This window comes from Microtus ochrogaster, chromosome 7, assembly GCF_000317375.1.
Source record: "Microtus ochrogaster isolate Prairie Vole_2 chromosome 7, MicOch1.0, whole genome shotgun sequence".
In the NCBI taxonomy this organism is placed as follows: domain Eukaryota; kingdom Metazoa; phylum Chordata; class Mammalia; order Rodentia; family Cricetidae; genus Microtus; species Microtus ochrogaster.
The window spans coordinates 19967744-19985679 of record NC_022014.1 but is presented as its reverse complement, the minus strand read 5'-3'; the positions used below and the strand labels follow the sequence as shown (position 1 = coordinate 19985679).

The 17936-nt window shown below is 49.6% G+C and overlaps 1 protein-coding gene across 5 annotated transcripts in view; it reads right to left on the bottom strand.

The window, feature by feature from the left end:
* Nucleotides 1-10812, bottom strand: part of Ksr1 (kinase suppressor of ras 1) — a 130084-nt gene extending 119272 nt beyond the window's left edge. For 4 of the 5 annotated variants that reach the window (XM_026780303.1, XM_005349431.3, XM_026780302.1 and 1 more), the window contains exon 1: nucleotides 10374-10812. In XM_026780303.1, the coding sequence (XP_026636104.1) occupies nucleotides 10374-10604 (231 nt within the window). In that variant the 5' untranslated portion in view covers nucleotides 10605-10812. The remainder of the gene's footprint in view (nucleotides 1-10373) is intronic. The other variant, XM_005349432.3, reaches the window with a different exon arrangement.
* Between the last annotated feature and the right edge of the window lie 7124 nt (nucleotides 10813-17936).

Below are 17936 nucleotides of genomic sequence, written 5' to 3'. Positions count from 1 at the left end.
CTTCCCCTCCCCTCCAGCCCCGGGCTCAAAGGCACCCACAGCCATCGGTAGTCTCCCTCTTTGTTTTCTGTCCGACCAGGAATGAGGGAGTGGGGAGGGGGATGCCCAGGCAGGCAGACCTCTCTGGGCACCAGTGGTGGCAGGATTAAGTGCCCAGGAGACCACCAAATCTAAAGCACCTCTCTCAAGTGAGAGAGTCCACTGGGGCTTGGGCTCCCGACCACCACCAAACCCGCCTTGCACCTCGAATGGGCCCTACAGTTTATAAAACACCTGGAATAAAACCAACACTGGCTCAACCTGGGCCCACAGTTTCTAGTCTCTTCCCTTGCCCAAGGCGAAGGTGTTCCCTCAGCTGTGTTTGGTAGGGAAAAAAGAACCCTGGAGGAGTCCACGGGAAGCCTTGCAGGACTTCTCAGGACCTTTAAAACAAATCCCTAGCCTCTGAAGTTGTGGGCGGAGGGGGAACACACTAACATAATACCTTCTCCACGGAAAGCCCTCTTCTAAAGGAGCACTACGATATGGGAAAGGCATCCCAGGCTAAGGACCCCAGGATTAGTGAGACACTAGTCTAAGACCCTGTCCAGATGATTTTTTTTAAATGGCCTGTAACTGGGGCTGGAGAATGGCTCAGCGGTTAAGAGCACTGCAGGCCTCTGGTTTAGTTCCCAGCACCTACATATAAGCTCAACCACCTGCAACTCCAGTGCCAGAGAATCTTATGCTGTCTTCTGGCTTCTGCAGACACCAGGCATGCACATAGCACACACGCATACATGTAAGCAAAACATTCATACACCGTGGTGGTTTGAGTAAGAATGCACCCCCAGAGGTTTATATTATTTGACCGCTTAGTCACTACAAAGGAGGATCCCTATTTGAGAAGGATTAGGAGGTGTGGCCTGTTGGAGGAAGTCTGTCATTAGGGGTGGGTTTTGAGGTTTCAAAAATCCACACACCACACCACACACACACACACCACACCACACACACACACACACCCTGCCCCTCTCTCTGCCTGCCTGTGGACCAGAATGTAGCTCTTGGATACTTTCCCAGCACCATGCCTGCCACACCTCCCCCATGGCGATAATGGACTAACCCCCTAAAACTGTAAGCAAGCCTCCAATTAGATGATTTCTCTTCTAAGAGCTGCCTCAGTCATTAGAGTCTCTTCACAGCAACAGAACGGTGACTAAGGCAGTCACATAAAATAATAATCCTTTAAAAATCAAAATGATCTAACTTTTTTCTTTTTAACAAAATTCTGTGTGTACTGGGCATGGTGGTATAGGCCTGAAATTCCAGCACAGAGGGCACCAAGGTACCAGGAGAATCGCGGCAACTTAGAGAACCGCCTCGTCTAGTTCCAGGCAATGAGGGCTAAACAGGAAACTTTTAGATAGAGAGTGTCTTTTTTTGAAATGGGAGAAAAATAAAACTCAAATTAACCAGCTACATTGATTTCAAAGCCTTCAGATACGGTAGGAGACTTCACCACCCCATGGGCAGCTAGCCGCGCATCTGCAGAAAGCAAAATCCTCCTGATCAATATCCTGCCAGTATAAGCCCACAGTTGGTGCTGTGGGGAAATTTATTTCTTCTGATCAGAGCTGGCTGATTCCTGTACTGCATATTTTGATTCCCCATTTTTTCCCTTTAAAATTGTGAATTCAAGTGTTAGCTCATTTTTGTTATTATTCTCAGGGCAGAAAAATGAAGGGCGGGGGGAGGGGGTACAGTACAAAAGTAAAATGCCTTTGGTGTGGCAATCTGACCGGTTAAAGCGCTCTGCTGCCCACCAACACCGGAACAGAGAAAATGCAGACATGTTCAAATGCAAAGGTTTGATGGGTGGCAGTGGCGGTACTTCAGATTGAGACTTCTTTTCAATATGTGAGAATCTGTGACAGTTTTCTCATCTCAGCAGCTGGCCCCAGAGTAAACCTCTGTAAAAACCTGGATTTTCAAATAGAAGAAGCCAAAGAGGATGTCGGAGACAGCTATCCATGGAGCACCAATGGCAGGCTTGTATAGGCCACGCATTGAGAGGGAGGGCTTTGCTTTCCACAGATGTGAGGTAAGCTGCCTATGGGGCTGTGGGGTCCTCTACCACATCTGGAAACAACTAGAAAAAAAACACAAAACAAAACTGTATCTCTCTCCTTCCTTCCTTTTTTAAGCTCCAGGGCAGTTTTATGAGAATGTGAAAGGAAAAACAAGGCAGGCAGGCTATAAATCATGGGAGCAGCTGGGAGGAGGGAGATGGAGAAGATGAAGAGAGAAAACTAGGCTTTCAAGAGAATGGTCAGGTTCAGCAATGGAGGCTGGTGAGCTTGGAGGAACCGGAGGGGGTGCTTCAGGGAGCAAGTGAGAAGCCCAGAGTGTGCAGGAAGCAAGCAGGCTTTTGGCCAGTATTCAGAAAAAGATAAAGAAAAGGAAAAGTTATGCTTCTCTGAGTAACTGAAATGCGAGCAGACCACGTGACAGAGGACTCACCAAAAAGCCCGTGGCTGGCCTGGAACTCACTCTACAGCCTAGAGACCAGGCTGGCCTTGAACTTGAAATGCTCCCCGTTGTCCCAACACCTCAGTGAAAGCTGACACTGAAAACAAGAGTGTCAACAGGCCTGTGTCACCCTAATTATCTTGACAGCAAGACCAGCGATGGAGAGGGTAAAAACGCAACATCTGTAGGAAGGTTTCAAAGCCCAGGCTCCACAGGAGGGAAGGTTTGCCGGACAGCTGTCAGTGAGCAAGCCTTGAAAGAACAGAGTCAGGGCCAAAAATTCCAGCCAACCCTCAGAGTCCCTCAGCCTGGATGGAGCAGAGAGGGCCCAGCCATGCTTCAGCCAAGTTCAAGGCACTGTCTTGTACCACACAAGGGAGAGACTCTCAGCTTGGGGCTCTTCTGTTAACCACTGCTAACGCTCCCTAACAGGAACTCCGCTTAGCAAAGGTGCTTGCCACCAGGTCTGACCTGAGCTCCAATTCCTACAAGCTGTCTAACCTTCACTTGGGCACTGTGGCACACACACCCACATCCACATACATAAAGAAATGTAATTTTAAAATCAAGGTGTTAAATTTTTTAAATGGGCAGGTACCAGACAGCCGGAGATATGGCTCAGTGGTTACAAGAACTGGCAGCTCTTCCAGACGACCTGAGTTTGACCCCTCAGCATCTATATGGTGGCTCACACATCTGTTAACTCCAGTTTGAGGGGATCCAACACTTTCTTCTGGTCACAGAAAGCACAAGGCATATATATGGTATACATATATACATGCAGGCAAAACACTAAATAATTTTTAGTTTAAATGGACATATGCTAAATATAGTCATACATTTTAATTCAGCAAAATCTTGCTTGCATGAAGATATGTCAGCATGCCAAAAAAAAAAAAAAAAAAAATAAAAGTAAGCATTGAAAATTGGGACATGCAGCCAGGAGATGGTGGCGCACGCCTTTAATCCCAGCACTCGGGAGGCAGAGGCAGGCGGATCTCTGTGAGTTCGAGACCAGCCTGGTCTACAGAGATAGTTCCAGGACAGGCTCCAAAGCCACAGAGAAACCCTGTCTCGAAAAATCAAAAAAAAAAAAAGAAAGAAAATTGGGACATACTGGCAGTGATGGTATAAACCTTTGACCCCAGCACTCGGAGGCAAAGCAGGCGGGATCTCTGTGAGTTCTAGGCCAACCAGGTCTACAGAGCGAGTTCCAGGACAGCCAGAACTGTTACACAAAGAAACCCGTCTCAAAAAGCTAAAAGAAAAAAGAAAGGAAGGGAAGGAAAAGACAAGACAAGAAAATTGGTATCTGGTTAAAGGAATGTGTGGCATGGGTGCACGACCGGCCACTGATGGTGACAGACAAAGACACTTCCAGGGCACACGCTGCAAGCTCCTCAAGCACACGTGTGTACCTTTCCATGAAAATGTACAGTAGAAAGTCAGGAGGAGTTGGGGGTGTGGAGGACGGTCCCAGGGCTTAGCTCTGACAGGTGCCATAATAGGTGATTTTTCTATTATCTAGGGTGTTTCCCTTTTGCAGAGGGAACATGTATTAATGTGTATCTTAAGCACTGCAATTAAGAGTAGCAAATTAGAGATATATTCCTTGTCTCAAGAATTGCTCAGAAATAATAAAGCATACAGAGTGGGCTGGGCATGGTGGTGCACACTTCAGTGCCAGCACTTGGGAGACAGGGGCAGCAGGGACTCTAGGTTCGAGGCCAGCCTGTATACAGAGCTAGTTCTAGGACAGCCAGAGCAGCACAGAGCAGCCCTGTCTCAGAAAGAAAGAAAAAAACCAACCCTCTGAGTAAGATGAACTCAGAGCGGCTTCTCCTTTCTCAGAATGAAACCAGCAGGCTGGGTGCCTTACCTCCTGCTTTGAGGATGTGCTGAGCTGAACAGGAGGGAAGCTACCCGACATTCAAACGCAAAGGCTGCACAGGGCGGCCACTCATCAACCCACTGAGCTAGAATTGAGCCAGTCCTGGGTTTGTCTTTCATGACTGACCAAAATCCCTTTCCCAAGCCTCCCAACATCGGTGTGTAGAAACAGCTGCAACATGAGTTCTCAAGACCAGGGTGTGGTGGCACATGGCTGGCATTTCGGCCCTGGGGATGCTGAGGCAGACGGATCACGGCAAGTTCAATGCCAGTCAACACAGACTCAACCATCTCTGGCTCAGGCTCTCTGGCTCTCCTAGCTCCAGTGGCCTCATCTTCAAACTGGGAACGAACTCTCACAGGTCGCAGTCAATGAGTGGTCAGTGGTAGAAAGCACATGCTAAGGAGGGCTACACATGGAGCACGTTCAAGAATGTTCCTCATGTATGTGGACCCTCTCTTTGCAGAAGTCACTCCCATGAACACTGGATATTCGCAGCTAGGAGGGGTTCCATCCCTACCCCAGGCAGCAACCCTAGCTCCAGGTCCTGGGTGCATCCCAGGAAGCAACCCCAGCCTCCAGGTCCTGGGTGTACCCCAGGCAGCAACCCCAGCCTCCAAGTCCCGGGTGCAATCCAGCCCTCCGCCCCAGCCTCTAGATCCTCAGTGCACCCCACCCCTCCACCCCAGCCTCCGGGTCCTGTGTGCACCCCAGCCTCCAAGTCCCGGGTGCACCCCAGCTCTCCGCCCCAGCCTCCAGGTCCTGGGTGCACCCCGGGCAGCAACTCCAGCCTCCAAGTCCCGGGTACACCCCAGCCCTCCTTGGCTCACAGCCTTCACAAACAGCAGGTCCTCCTTACGCCTCCTCTGAAGGACATCTGGGAAGTAGATCTGTCCAGAGTAAAAGTTGCCAAGTGAAAGCAAACACCCTCTGAACTAAATGTAAAAATGCCTGCCCTGCAAGGACATTTTTTAAAAAAATAAAATAAAATAACCAAAATGATAGCTTAGGGGGCTGGCAAGATGGCTCAGGGGAGTAAAAAAAAGGGCTTTCAGCCAAGCATGATGACCTGAGTTTGATTCCCTGAGCCCACATGGCAGGAGAGAACCGACTCCACAGAGCTGTGCTCTGACCTCCACAAGCATGCTGTACCTAAATAAAGGCAGAAAAATTTGAAGGCTCAGCTCAAGGACCCAAGATATGTGTGTTACCTTCCCACACATCTGCAGACACCGTCAGTGTCACCTTTGTGCATGGTCCCTCTCTGGACCACAGCCAGCAGGCAGGCAGGGAAGCATCTGGTATGGAATGCTGCTTCCCAGGATCGTGAGCCAAACCAGGTGTCAAGAAACAGCCCTGCAGCTAGGAGGCGGTCCGTGTCTATCCCAGGCAGCAACCCCAGCCTCGGGTCCTGGGTGCGGATGCGTGCGATAAGGTCTCTCTCCAGTATTCCCACCCTCCTTGGCTCCTGGCTTTCACACAGAGCACGTCCTCCTTAGGCCACTTCTGAGGGACAGTTGAGAAGTGGGTCTGCCCAGGTTCAAAATCACCAACGAGAAAGTGGACACCAAAAGAGACAGGCCCTCCTCAGCTCCATGTCCTATTGGTGATAACTGAAGTCTCTCAGGTGAAAGGTTAAAACTGAGGCAGCGAAATGACACTTCCCAGACACTGCATGGGCGAGGAAAAGAGAACCAGGTTCTACTCGCATCCTTCTGGGGACGTCTGACTTGGGAGCTGTCACCAAGACTGGCAATGTTTCCTACGAAACCAGTAAGTCAGACTGACAGATTCCACAGAACTCCTAACTCAGGGCCCACTCAGAAGAGCTCTCTGCCAGTCACGGTAGTGGAGGCCCTGCTATCCACCTGCCTGGTTCCCCTTCAGATGGAACAGACCCCTCACATCCAAAGACCCCACCTACTGGAGTCCAGGTAGCCACCAGCTAGGACTGCCACAAGCACATGGGTAGTGACAGAAAGCTGGGTCAGTGAACACATCCCTCCACTCTTGGTGGTTCCACTGAACACTTCCAGGGACCATGAGGAAGCCAGGCCCTAACACAGAAGCCTCTGAACTCTGCCCAGCCCAGTGGATGAGAGTTAATCCTCTCTGCCTTCCCAGGCACAGCAAAGCCTCCAGGGTACCTCTACTCCGGGGCAACTGCTCAGGGAAGTGCCCAAAAGCAGACTGTACCCATGACTGTTTCTGTTAGCCTCTCCCCATAAGGACTCATGAGGAAAGCCCTTTAGAGACCCGAGCCAAGACGGAGCTTGTTTGTGGGAGGTGCTAGCATGCTGGCAAAAAAGAACAGACTACAGAGTACCAACGAAGTGAACGAGCATGAGCCGGCATGGGCATCTGCATGGCACACCACTGTCTCCCCAGGCACCGACAGGGCCCACAGGGAACCCACAGACGGGAGCAGCAGGCCCAGCTGTAGAGCGGGCCAGGTGTCCCTCCATGGGCACAGCTGGAGAGTGGTGACATCGTCCCTTGTTGCATACAGGAGTCAGACCTCTAGGGGGCCTTCCAGAGACACCGAGTTCCCGCTGCGTCTCCTGCCCTTTCCCTTTAAACAGGGGAAATGTGTGTGATGAAGTTGGTGGGCCTCCCGTAAATCCTGAGAGGGTGAGAGGAAGGCAGCCAGCGCAGCCCTGGGCAGGTGGGGAGTGAACATTAAACCCTGGCTCCTTTCTCCCCCTTTCAAGTGCAGGATTGGAGATTTAAACACAAGGCCTACGTATACAAGGCAGTGTTCTACCATGGAGCGACACTCCCTTTAATCCCCTTTCAACCCAGCCCAACTGCTCCACAGAGCAAAGCTATCAGCGGATAGCTTATCATCGTGACCTAGGATCTTCACAAGCAGCCTGCCCCTGGTCAGGGTCCCACAGGGAACAGCCCACGAGTTGCCACTCTCATTAAAAGTTTAGCTAAGGAGGGGCCAAAGTGGGCTAGTCCTCTTAAGATTCTGTCAGAAGTCTGATATAGTTGGATAAGCCAAGCTCTCCAGTCAGACACCTGCGATCCTAGCACTCAGGAGACAGAGACAAGAGAACAGCCATGAGTTCAAGATCAGCCTAATCTCTATGCTGAGTTCAGTCAGGGTTACAGAAGACCTAGCTCAAGATCACTCACACACACACACACACACACACACACACACACACACACACACACACACAAATCAGAAACCTGGGACTGGACAGGTGGCTCAGCAAAAAGTTAAAAGAATTTACTGCTCTTGCAGAGGATCTAAGTTTATTTCTCAGCACCCACATGGTACTAACCTACAACTCCAGTTCCAGGACATCTGATGCCCTCTTCTGGCCTCCTCAGGCTCCTGCACACATGTACTGCACACAATACATTTTTTTTTTAAGTCAGAAATTCATGAGGACGGAGAATGGCCCAGGTTAACTGCCTTTCTGCACACTGCTGGGGTAAGCTGCCCTGACCCAGCCTTCTAGGATGGCCTCCTGCCCTGTGTCACCACCTGCAGGAAATCAGTTCTATGTGCTTCTTCTTCTAAAGGCACCCAGTGCAGGAATGTCACCGGAACCCAACCAGGGAAGTTTATAGGCAGGCGACACCGACTCCATCAAACACTACAGGTGAAAGCACTCCTTCCCCGCTTCACAGATGGGAAGGCAGAGTAGACGTTAACAGACTTGCCCAGGGTCATCTAGACAGTAAGAGGATCAGTCACAAAGCTGTGTGGGCCTTCTGTTCCTACCTAGCACTCCTGTGGTCAAGATGCTCACCATAATAAAGACCATCTCCTACACAATCTGTCCAGTACATCTGTTTTTTAGTGCAGGTCTTAACACAGGGATATCTACATAGAATAGCATACACAAATGTTTAATTCAGCCCAACAGAGCGGGTGCGTGCATGCATATGCACGAGTGTGGGCACACACACACACACACACACACACACACACACACACACACAGTCTAAACCACAGAATGCAGAGCTTTTCAGCAATCGCCTGAAGGGAACTTACTCCAACCTCTTCCAAGCAGATGTGGAAGGTGAGGCCCCAGAGATGAAGTGATTCACCCAAACTAGCTGGTAACAGTCCTGGAGAACCAGCCCCAAGGTCAAAATTCCCATTTGAAATGTCTCCCAGTCCTGTCTTTCCAGGGACCAGAAGGACCCTTTCAAATACACTGTAAAGAACAGGACATACTACATACTACAAATGACCCCTGGGCCTTTGAATGCCACCGGGGATGACCTCACAATGCACCCAGTAGGGAGACAGCTGCCTAACCAGCTCAGAGACCTGAACATCTGGAGACTCTGGAGTATCCTAATGCCACAGCTTCGTCAAACTGTTCAACGTTAGAAGACAAAGAATTTGCAGAGAATAGAGAGTAAGCCATTCGACATACACCCTGGGATCCAGGAGCACCTCAAAGGGACAGGGGAGGACTAACGGAGGCCAACAAGAGAGCATTCTGTCCACCCAACAACACAGCAGCTCGAGACACACACTGCTGGACGACAACCCCGGAACTAAGACACACAGGCCTCCTATTGTATCAGCTTAAAACCGAACTTTGCGGGGCACACACACTCAGTTGTGTTCAAGAAATCCACATGCTGAAAAGCTGGGTGTAGAGCTTTGTTGGTTGCTTTTTAAGCAAAACCCTGGTTGGTTCTGCTATAGCAACTATAACAATAATAATAATAACAACAACAACAACAATAATAATAGCCAGCACAGCTTGGAGACTCCGAATGTCCCTGGCTTTGTGGCTTTTCTGAAAATACAGCTAAGGAAGAGTCACCCTGGCATTTTGGATCAAACAAGGATTCAGGCTCGTGGTGTGAGAGGAGGGAGTACTGGTCTTATAATAAGTACAGCAATGACCGGCTGGCTCTATGACAGCTGGCAGATGCAATTAGTAAGTGTGTGTGTGTGTGTGTGTGTGTGTGTGTGTGTGTGTGTGTGTGTGTAAAATCACATATCTAATAAAACAGACATCCTTGCCAGGTGAGGAAAGGCCCGTCTTTAGGACAGAGCTATGAATTGACCCTCTGTACTTTCAAAGGTCTTCCAGTCCTTGGAAGCAAGTTAGGAAGGCACTAGTTTTATCTTCAATGTTTAAGGGATGGGGGAGCTCCCCCTTCTGAAATCCCAACCATCTTGCCGGCTGGTTCTTCCAAATCCTTTTAATGCTGCACTTCCCAGCTATAATTTGAGAGAAGACAGCTCACACATCTTATTTTTCATTGCACTCCAGGTCATCTCTGTCAGCAACCCCCCTTAAGTACTGTGTTCTTACCAAAGGTTCCCTTCCTTGGTATAATCCTTCCTAGGCCAAAGCCCAATAATTGGGGATGGAGTGGGAAAATCAATGGCTAATTTAATTTTAAACAGTTAAGCGGTGTGACAGCATGAAAGAAAAGCATCCCAACGCCTGAACTGCAAAAATGCTGCTTCAGCAAACACTTTTTGAAAAGCGGCAGACAAGTCCTGGTGGAAAGGGAAGGAAAGGGCAACAGGATAAGGAGAGTGGGTAGTGAGGGAAAGTCAGCGCCACCGGCCGACGCTCACACTTCAGGGGACGTCCCCTCATCACCCCAGCCCACGCTACCGGGCTTAAGCACGCCGAGAAAAGTCCAGCGCGTGATTCAGTGGGACAATGATTACTATGGGCACTGGAAATATGGGGTGAGGACGGCGAGGGGTTTGCAGTGTGATACCCGCGAGCATCCTACCCAACACGCGGGTCCTCCAGCCTCAATCCAACCCCCCCACTCACGCCTCCTCCCCCAAATCCTTCCAAGGTGAGCACTGGTCGTAGGTCCTCACGCCACCGCGTCAACAAGCCCCGGCAAGGGAGGAAGACTCTAGCCAGCAGACCCAGCTGCAGGATGCAACTCGGGAAGGAAAGCAGCGGGGCGGCTCCCGGGCCACAGCCGGGTCGGGACTACGGGCGCTTAGACCCCTTACCTCCAGGGTCCGGATCTCCTGCTGCGTGAGGTCGTTGGACACTGAACACTTGGTGCGCAGCCCGCGCAGACTGCCGATGGAGATATCGATGAGCTTCTGCAGCTGGCCGCACTGCTGCAGCGCCCGGCTGGCCGCGGCCCCTGCACCTCCGTCTGCGGCCGCCGCGGCGCCCCCGCCGCCGCCCTCCTTCTTCTCACCCATCGCCGCGGCGCGCAAAGCCGCTCTATCCATACCTCGGCATCGGGGCCGCGGGGGGCCGAGGCAAGGAGCCCGGGGGGCACGGGCGCCTCGGCGGAGAAGCCTCAAGCCGGGAAGGCTGCACTAGGAGCGCCCCTCGGCGCGGCCAGAGCCTGAAGTCCCGAGTGCCAGTCGCCCAGCCCGCTCCTCCCGTCGCCCAGACGCGGCAGCAAAGCGAAAGCCTCCGCGATCCGACGGCTGCGGTTGCCGGAGCCTTTAAGCGGCCGCGGGGGCCGGATCGTAGCCGCGGGGCACGCTGGGACTTGTAGTCCACACCGCGCCATCTGTCTCTTGGCCCGTGCCCTCGGGGCCCCGCCCGCACTCTGGCCCCGCCTGACGCCTAGGAGGGGCTGTTCTGCGCCTGCTCCAATTCGTGTGCCTCGTGGTCTTGGAAGCCTGGTTCCTCATCTTTCCAGTTCCTTCACCCACATCTCCCACTACTACCCTGTTCTCACACACGCAAGCGCACACACATTAGTAACTTCTCACGACCCACGAATGGGGTGGGGCAGGAGCTTACCTAGATGAGTCCTGTAATTTGGGATATTGAGGGTCCGGAATTTTTGCATGAGCTTAGAGGCCTCCACGTATGGGAATGTGCCGAGGATGTAGCTCAGTGGTAGAGCATTTGCCTGGCAAACATAAGACGTTAGATGTGATTCCCCAGCACTATCGAAGGAAAAGAAAAAGACCCCTTTCACTCTCATCTAGTTCACACAACACTTGACCCCGAGTTGTCTTGGTGTTCGCTTAGACCTTGACCCTGAAGATCTGTACCAAAGTTAATGGACAGGCAATGAGAAAGGACTTTCTTCTGTGTTCTATTGACTCAACAAAATAAGTTTTGCGTGCCATACCCTGCAGAAGACATATGGGTGGCGATAGTTTGGAGCAGAGAGAACTTGAGTCCAAATTTGGGTCCCACCACTCCACTGCCTGTTAGGTGAACCTGAGCAAATGGCCTTCCTCCGGGTTTCCCCTTCACATCAGATCAGGTCATGGCCACCTAAGCTTCCTAAAAAGGAGGTGTTCGCACAGCACCCAGATGAATTACTTGCATGTGTGGTCATGTATAAATGTTAGCTCCATTCTAAACTCAGACGTCCTGAATGAGACCCAAGCAGTCAGTGGCCACAGCAGCAGAATTTCCCAGCATTTCCTAGCCCAGCATTTAAGCTTCACCACACCTATTCACTCTCCTATCAATCTGTCTCATCTATCAATTAAAAAAAGGGGGGGGGGGGAATGAAGCCTAGTGTGGTGACACATGTGTTTAATCCCAGCGTTCCAGAGGCAGAGGCAGGAGAATCTCTGTGAGTTCAAGACCAGCTTGGGTTACTTATCTAGTCAGGTCTTGCTCCCAAGCAGGAGTGGGGTGGAGAGATGGCTCACCATTTAAAAGCACTTGCTCCTGCAGAGGACCCAGAGTTCTGTTCCCAGAACCCACACGATGGCTCACAACCATCTGTAACTCCAGTTCTAGGGGTTCTGAAGCCTTTTAACCTCTGTAGACACCAAGTTAGTCACATGATGCACATACATGCATGTGGACAAAACACTCATACACATAAAATAAAATTAGCCTAACAGACCAAAACGAAAGGAATCACTTATACAGGTAGGTATGGTAGCTCATACTTATAACCCCAGCACTCTAGGGGCTGAGGCAGGAGGACTTCTCACTTGAGACCAGCCTAAGCTATATGGTGAGACCCTCTATCAAAGGATGACGGTGACATAGCAATCCTCGCGGGGCATGAACAAGATCCCTGTGCTGCACTTACAGATCTCCCCCCAGCCCTGACCATTACCTGAGCCCCACTCCAGATCCTGCCTTAGAGAAATGACTACCCTGAAAGAAAACCGCAGTGGTGGTTTTTCAAGCTTGTACAAGCATCACAATCAACTGGAGGACTTGTTCATCCTCGAATGCTAGCCCCAGAGCCCGTAGCTTCCTGATCCATAGATCCAAGCCTGGGCCTTGAGAATTTGCGTTTCTGGGAAGTTCCTGGGCGGTTTGACGCTGCTAGTGTGGCCACCGTGCCTTGAGAAGCCACAGTGCAGGTGGATGATAGACTTCTCAATCACTCTCCACCTTATTGTTTCGAGGCAAAGTCTCTCACTGAACCTGGGGATAGCCAGTCTGCTAGACTAGCTTCCTAACAAGCCTCGGGTTACAGGCATGCACTGCTTTCCCACCTTCTTTATGGGTGTTAGGTCATCAAACTTGGGTCCTTAGGCTTGCATGGCAAGCACTTTTACCAACTGAGACATTTCCCAGCTCTTGGAACCACTTTTGTCCCCACACCCTGGCAAAGACCCCTGCTGTCCTATGACCTATGGCATTCATACCTATCCATTCTACCATGGTGGCAGCAACAGGGTTGGAGACTAGACAAATGTCAGCCTGTTGGATGCTATCCTTGGGCACCTGACCACATATGGCATATGTGTACATACACACACACACACACACACACACACACACACACACACAGGTCAACAATACATTACCCAAATAAATTCAGTGATTGTTGGGTGCTATAAAGGAAGAAAAAGTGTGTTCAAGAAAGTACTCTCTGATTACAGAGCTGAGATTTGTCAGTTATTTTTTAACTATCCTTTTTTTAAAAATAATTCATTCTTATTTTATGTGCATTGGTGTTTTGCCCTGGGTGTCAGGTCTCCTGGAACTGGAGTTACAAACTGTTGTGATCTGCCATGTGGGTGCTGGGAATTCAACCCGGGTCCTTTGGAAGAGCAGTCAGTGCTCTTAACCAGATAACTCTGCAGCCCCTGTTAGTTATTTTTGTTTTGCTTTTGAGGCAGGGTGTCACATATCCAAGACTCAAACTCACTATGTAGCTTAGGATATGACTTTTATCTCCTGATCCTCCAACCTTTGCCTCCCGAGTGATAGGACTACGGGTGTGTGCCACCACACACAGCCGAACAAAATCCTGCATAAGGAAATGAAGCTGTGCACATGGTTCTCCAGGAAAGGGCCCATGGGCAGGAACTTGAGAGAGAAGGAGGGCCCGCGTCACCACAGCACGATGAGAAAGAGCAGGTGGAGATGGCACAGGGAAAATGGGCGGGGCTAGTTTAAGCAGGGCATAGGAAGGAAGCTGAGGTTTGCTCCTAGGTCTTTATTACTCAATATGGTGCAAGAGTAATGGCACCTATATCATCTGGGAGCTTCTTAGAAACGCCACCAGGGGCTGGCAAGATGGCTTCGCGGGCGAGCAGCAGCGGCTGCCACATCTGAAGACCTAAGGTCAATCCCCGAGACTCACATGGTGGAAGAAGAGAACATACTCCCAAAAGTTGTCCTCTGACCTCAAGATGTGTGCCAAGACACATTTACACACTCATGAATACACATAAATAACATACATGCACACACCCCACATGCAGGCACACAAATAAAGAAATAAACTGTCATTTTAAAGCAGGGTGAGGGAGACACCTGGAGCTCAGTTAAAAGGCTTTGCTGCCAAGCGTGATGCTCTGAGTTCAATCCCCCAAAACTTACACGGTAGAAGGAGAGAAGTGACTCGTCCCCAAAACTGTCCTCTGACCTCCACTTGTGCTCCATGACGCACACACGCGCACACACACACACAGTGTAAAAATATGGGGGAGAAGGTAGGATGCCCCTGAAAAGCAAGGTGTAATAGCCCAGGCTTGTCAGCCCAGCTCTAGAGAGAAAGGAGAATCTATCTGTTCAAGGTCAGCTTCAGAGTTCTGTGCCCAGTCTGAACCACACGAGACCCTATACCAGACAAACAAGCATAGCTCTCTAAACACAGCAAGTGAGATATATATATATAGTATATTTATATAGAAATAATTATATATAATACAAGTATATATTACAATATATCTAAGCTGTTTCTGTGATATATTTTTTATTATTTTATTTTGCAGAAAAAGCTTTAAAAAAAATAAAAGAATTCCTCCGACTGCAGCCTGAAGATCAAGCAGCAAGGGACTAGGGCAGAAGCAGCAGCTCCCTATTTTGAGACTCCTGCAATGGAGACAGACTCAATAGGATAAGCCTGCGGGTGAAAGGGGAGAGGAGGGTAGGAGGTACGGCTCATCCCGGCAGTGGCACTGCTGTTCCTCAGGACTGGGCCAGGTGCAGCCTGGTTCCCCGTGTTCACATCTGCTTTCCTGGCAGTCACCTACGTCAGCAGTACAGCAGGAGCAAGCAGGTTTCTGCTGACGTCTAGGATAACCCGCCCAGAGCTGGGTTTCCTGGATGCCATCTTCAATCTAAGAAAAGTGTGTGTCACCATGGAGAGATGCTCTTTCTTGGGGTTTGTTCGTTGAGATAGCACTAGATCTCCCTATATAACAGAGAGTGGCTTTGAACTCACTGTGTAGCTTCTAGGTTGGCCTCAAATTTATAGTGATCCTTTTATCTCAGGTTCCTGGTATTGGTATGCCACCATACTAGTGTGAAATCCCCTCCTTCCTCCCTTCCTTCCTTCTTCACCCCTTACTTCTTTCCTTTCTTTTTCCCTCCCTTCCTTTCTTCCTCAAACATGCTAAACAAACACTCTTACCACAGCGCTCCATACCTAGCCCCTCAGATGTTTGTATATGTATATGAGTGTGACGCGTATGTGATGGATGCCCAGTTGTGTATGTGAGTTCCTGGCTGGGCCTGTGTGCATGCTATAGGGGTCAGAGGAGAATGGCAGGTGTCATGGTCTGCCACTTTCTGCCTTACTCGTTTGAGATAGTCTCTCCTTTAAAAAGAATTTTTACATTCTCTTATTTATGTGTTTGTATGGATGGATGGATGGATGGATGGATGGATGGATGGATGGATGGATGGCACATGTGGAAGCCAGAGAGAGGTTTTGGAATCCAGAGAGCTAGAATTCTAGATAGTGGTGATCTGCCTAGCATGGGAATCATACTCAGGTCCTCTGGAAGAGCAAAAAGCAGTCTTAAGCACTGAGCCATCCTTCCATCCCCCAAGAAAATCATTTAATGGACCTGAAGCAGCCAGCGAGCCCTAGAAGGAATTCTGTCTCCCCACCCCCACCTCCACACACAGTGCTGGTGTTACAGGTACACGTGTAACCACACTCAACTTTTCACACAGGTTCTGAGAACTGAACTCGAGGCCCCCATGCTTGTTCAGTAAAAGCTCTCACCCTCTGAGTCATTTCTCCCCAAGAGCCACTTTCTCTATTGTTATGACACATATCTGAATGTCTGTACTTTCCTCATCTCATCCATGCAACAGATATTCACTGGGGGGCAAAGCCATGTTCAGCATGGGGCCACACTCTGGGCACACCGCTGAGACTAGGAGAATCATCCATCCCTCCGTATCTTCAGGGTATCAGCTCCAGAACTTTCTATAGATCCTAAACTCAGAAGATAAACTAGTCCCTTACAGAAAATTGTGTAGTTATAGCAAAGTCTGGTGGCGTACACGATGAATAAATATCCTTTCTTTGCTTTTCACAGTTGCTTCTTTCTCCACGTGTGTGTGTGTGTGTGTGTGTGTGTGTGTGTGTGTGTGTGTGTGTGTACAGGTCAGAGGACAACTCTGGTACACAGACTGAACTTGGATCATCAGGCTTGGTGGCAATTGCCTTTGCTCTCTGAGTCATCATCTCCCTGGCTTCCTTGCTTGAAAAGAAAATGGCAGCACTGTCTTGAGAAGCATAGTGTCTTGGATGTGCACCAACCTTTTTGTAAGCACCCATCTCTCCCCTAATGCCTGTGCTTAAACCTGTATTAAAACGATTTCTTGGGCTGAGAATGTGGGATGTAGATCAGCTGGTATGGTACTTACGAAGCATTCACAAAGCTCCAGATTCAGTTCCCAGAACCACATCCACTGGGCCTGCGTGCCTAGAAACACAGCCTCCAAGAGGTGGAGGTTAGAGGTTCAGAAGTTCAAGGTCAATCTCAGCTACAAAACAAGTTCGCATAAAACCCCATCTAAAATAAACAAAACAAAACAAAAACAAACAAAAAACATAGACTGGTTTCTTTCTCTTTTAAATTGTATTTATTATTGTTGTGAGTAAGCATCTGGAGGTGAGGGAACAACTCTGACTCACAACAGAACCAGGAAGTCTGTCCTTTTACGTTTATATAGGTTCTGGGGATTGAATTCAGGTCACCAAGCTTGCATAGCAAAGGCGCTTGCGGGCTTGGCCATCTCACTGACCCACAAACCTGTTTTGTTTCGTGTTTTTAGTAAGCTCCAACTTTGTTGTAGTAAAAACAACAAAATACAGATTAGCAGTTGCCTGCGTCCTACCTTAACCTCCTGTCACCCTGCTACACTTTCAACATCTCCTGGATGTCTAGAACACTTCACATAGTGCCAATGCCGTGCACAGGGCTTCTCTGTTGTGTTGTGCAAGATTTGTTTATATTACTTGAAGATGTGTTACTATGATTGGTTTAGTAAAGAGCTGAATGGCCAAAAGCTAGGCAAAGGAGATAGGCAGGATGTCTGGGGAGAGGAAGAAAGAGCAGGAGGAATCTAGCACACGGGAGACACCAGGAAACATGGAGGGGAACAGGAGGTGAAAGATGGAAGTGAGGTAATGCCATACGGAAGACCGTAGTAGATTACTATACATGGGTTAATTCAAATTGTAAGAGCTAGTTGAGACATGCCTGAACTAAAAGCCAAACTTTCGTAATTAATAATAAGTCTCCAGGTCATGATTTGGGGATGGAGGCAGAAAAGAAAGGCCAACTACAGAATGGTAACAAAGAAAAAAGTCTAAGAGGTGAGGGAGGTGGAAGAGCAAAGCCCTGAGCTGCATCCAGGTCAATCCAGGGGTGGTCGCATATCTGTGCATCAGTTCAGACTCTATTTTTGAAAACTTTCTTGAAGTTTCACTCTGTACCCCAGGCTAGCTTCATGTCCTTATATAGACCTTTCTGACCTCCAGCTCAGCTTAGCGCAGGGCCTGTGGATGAGAAAGGCCAGTCATGCAGCGCTTTGTAGAATACGGAGCTCACAGTGAGCCCTCTTCCCAAGTCCCCTCCTGGTTGTTTTCCATCTGCATAGGCTGCCTACAACTGCGGAGTAAGCCATTATTTCAGATCAAAGCCTACAAGGTCCTTCAATGCCAGGGTCCAGCCAGCATCTTCAAACTTGTCACTAACTGACTTAAGAATCTGATAGATGGCCGGGCGGTGGTGGCGCACGCCTTTAATCCCAGCACTCGGGAGGCAGAGGCAGGAGAATCTCTGTGAGTTCTAGGCCAGCCTGGTCTACAAGAGCTAGTTCCAGGACAGGAACCAAAAAGCTACGGAAAAACCCTGTCTTGAAAA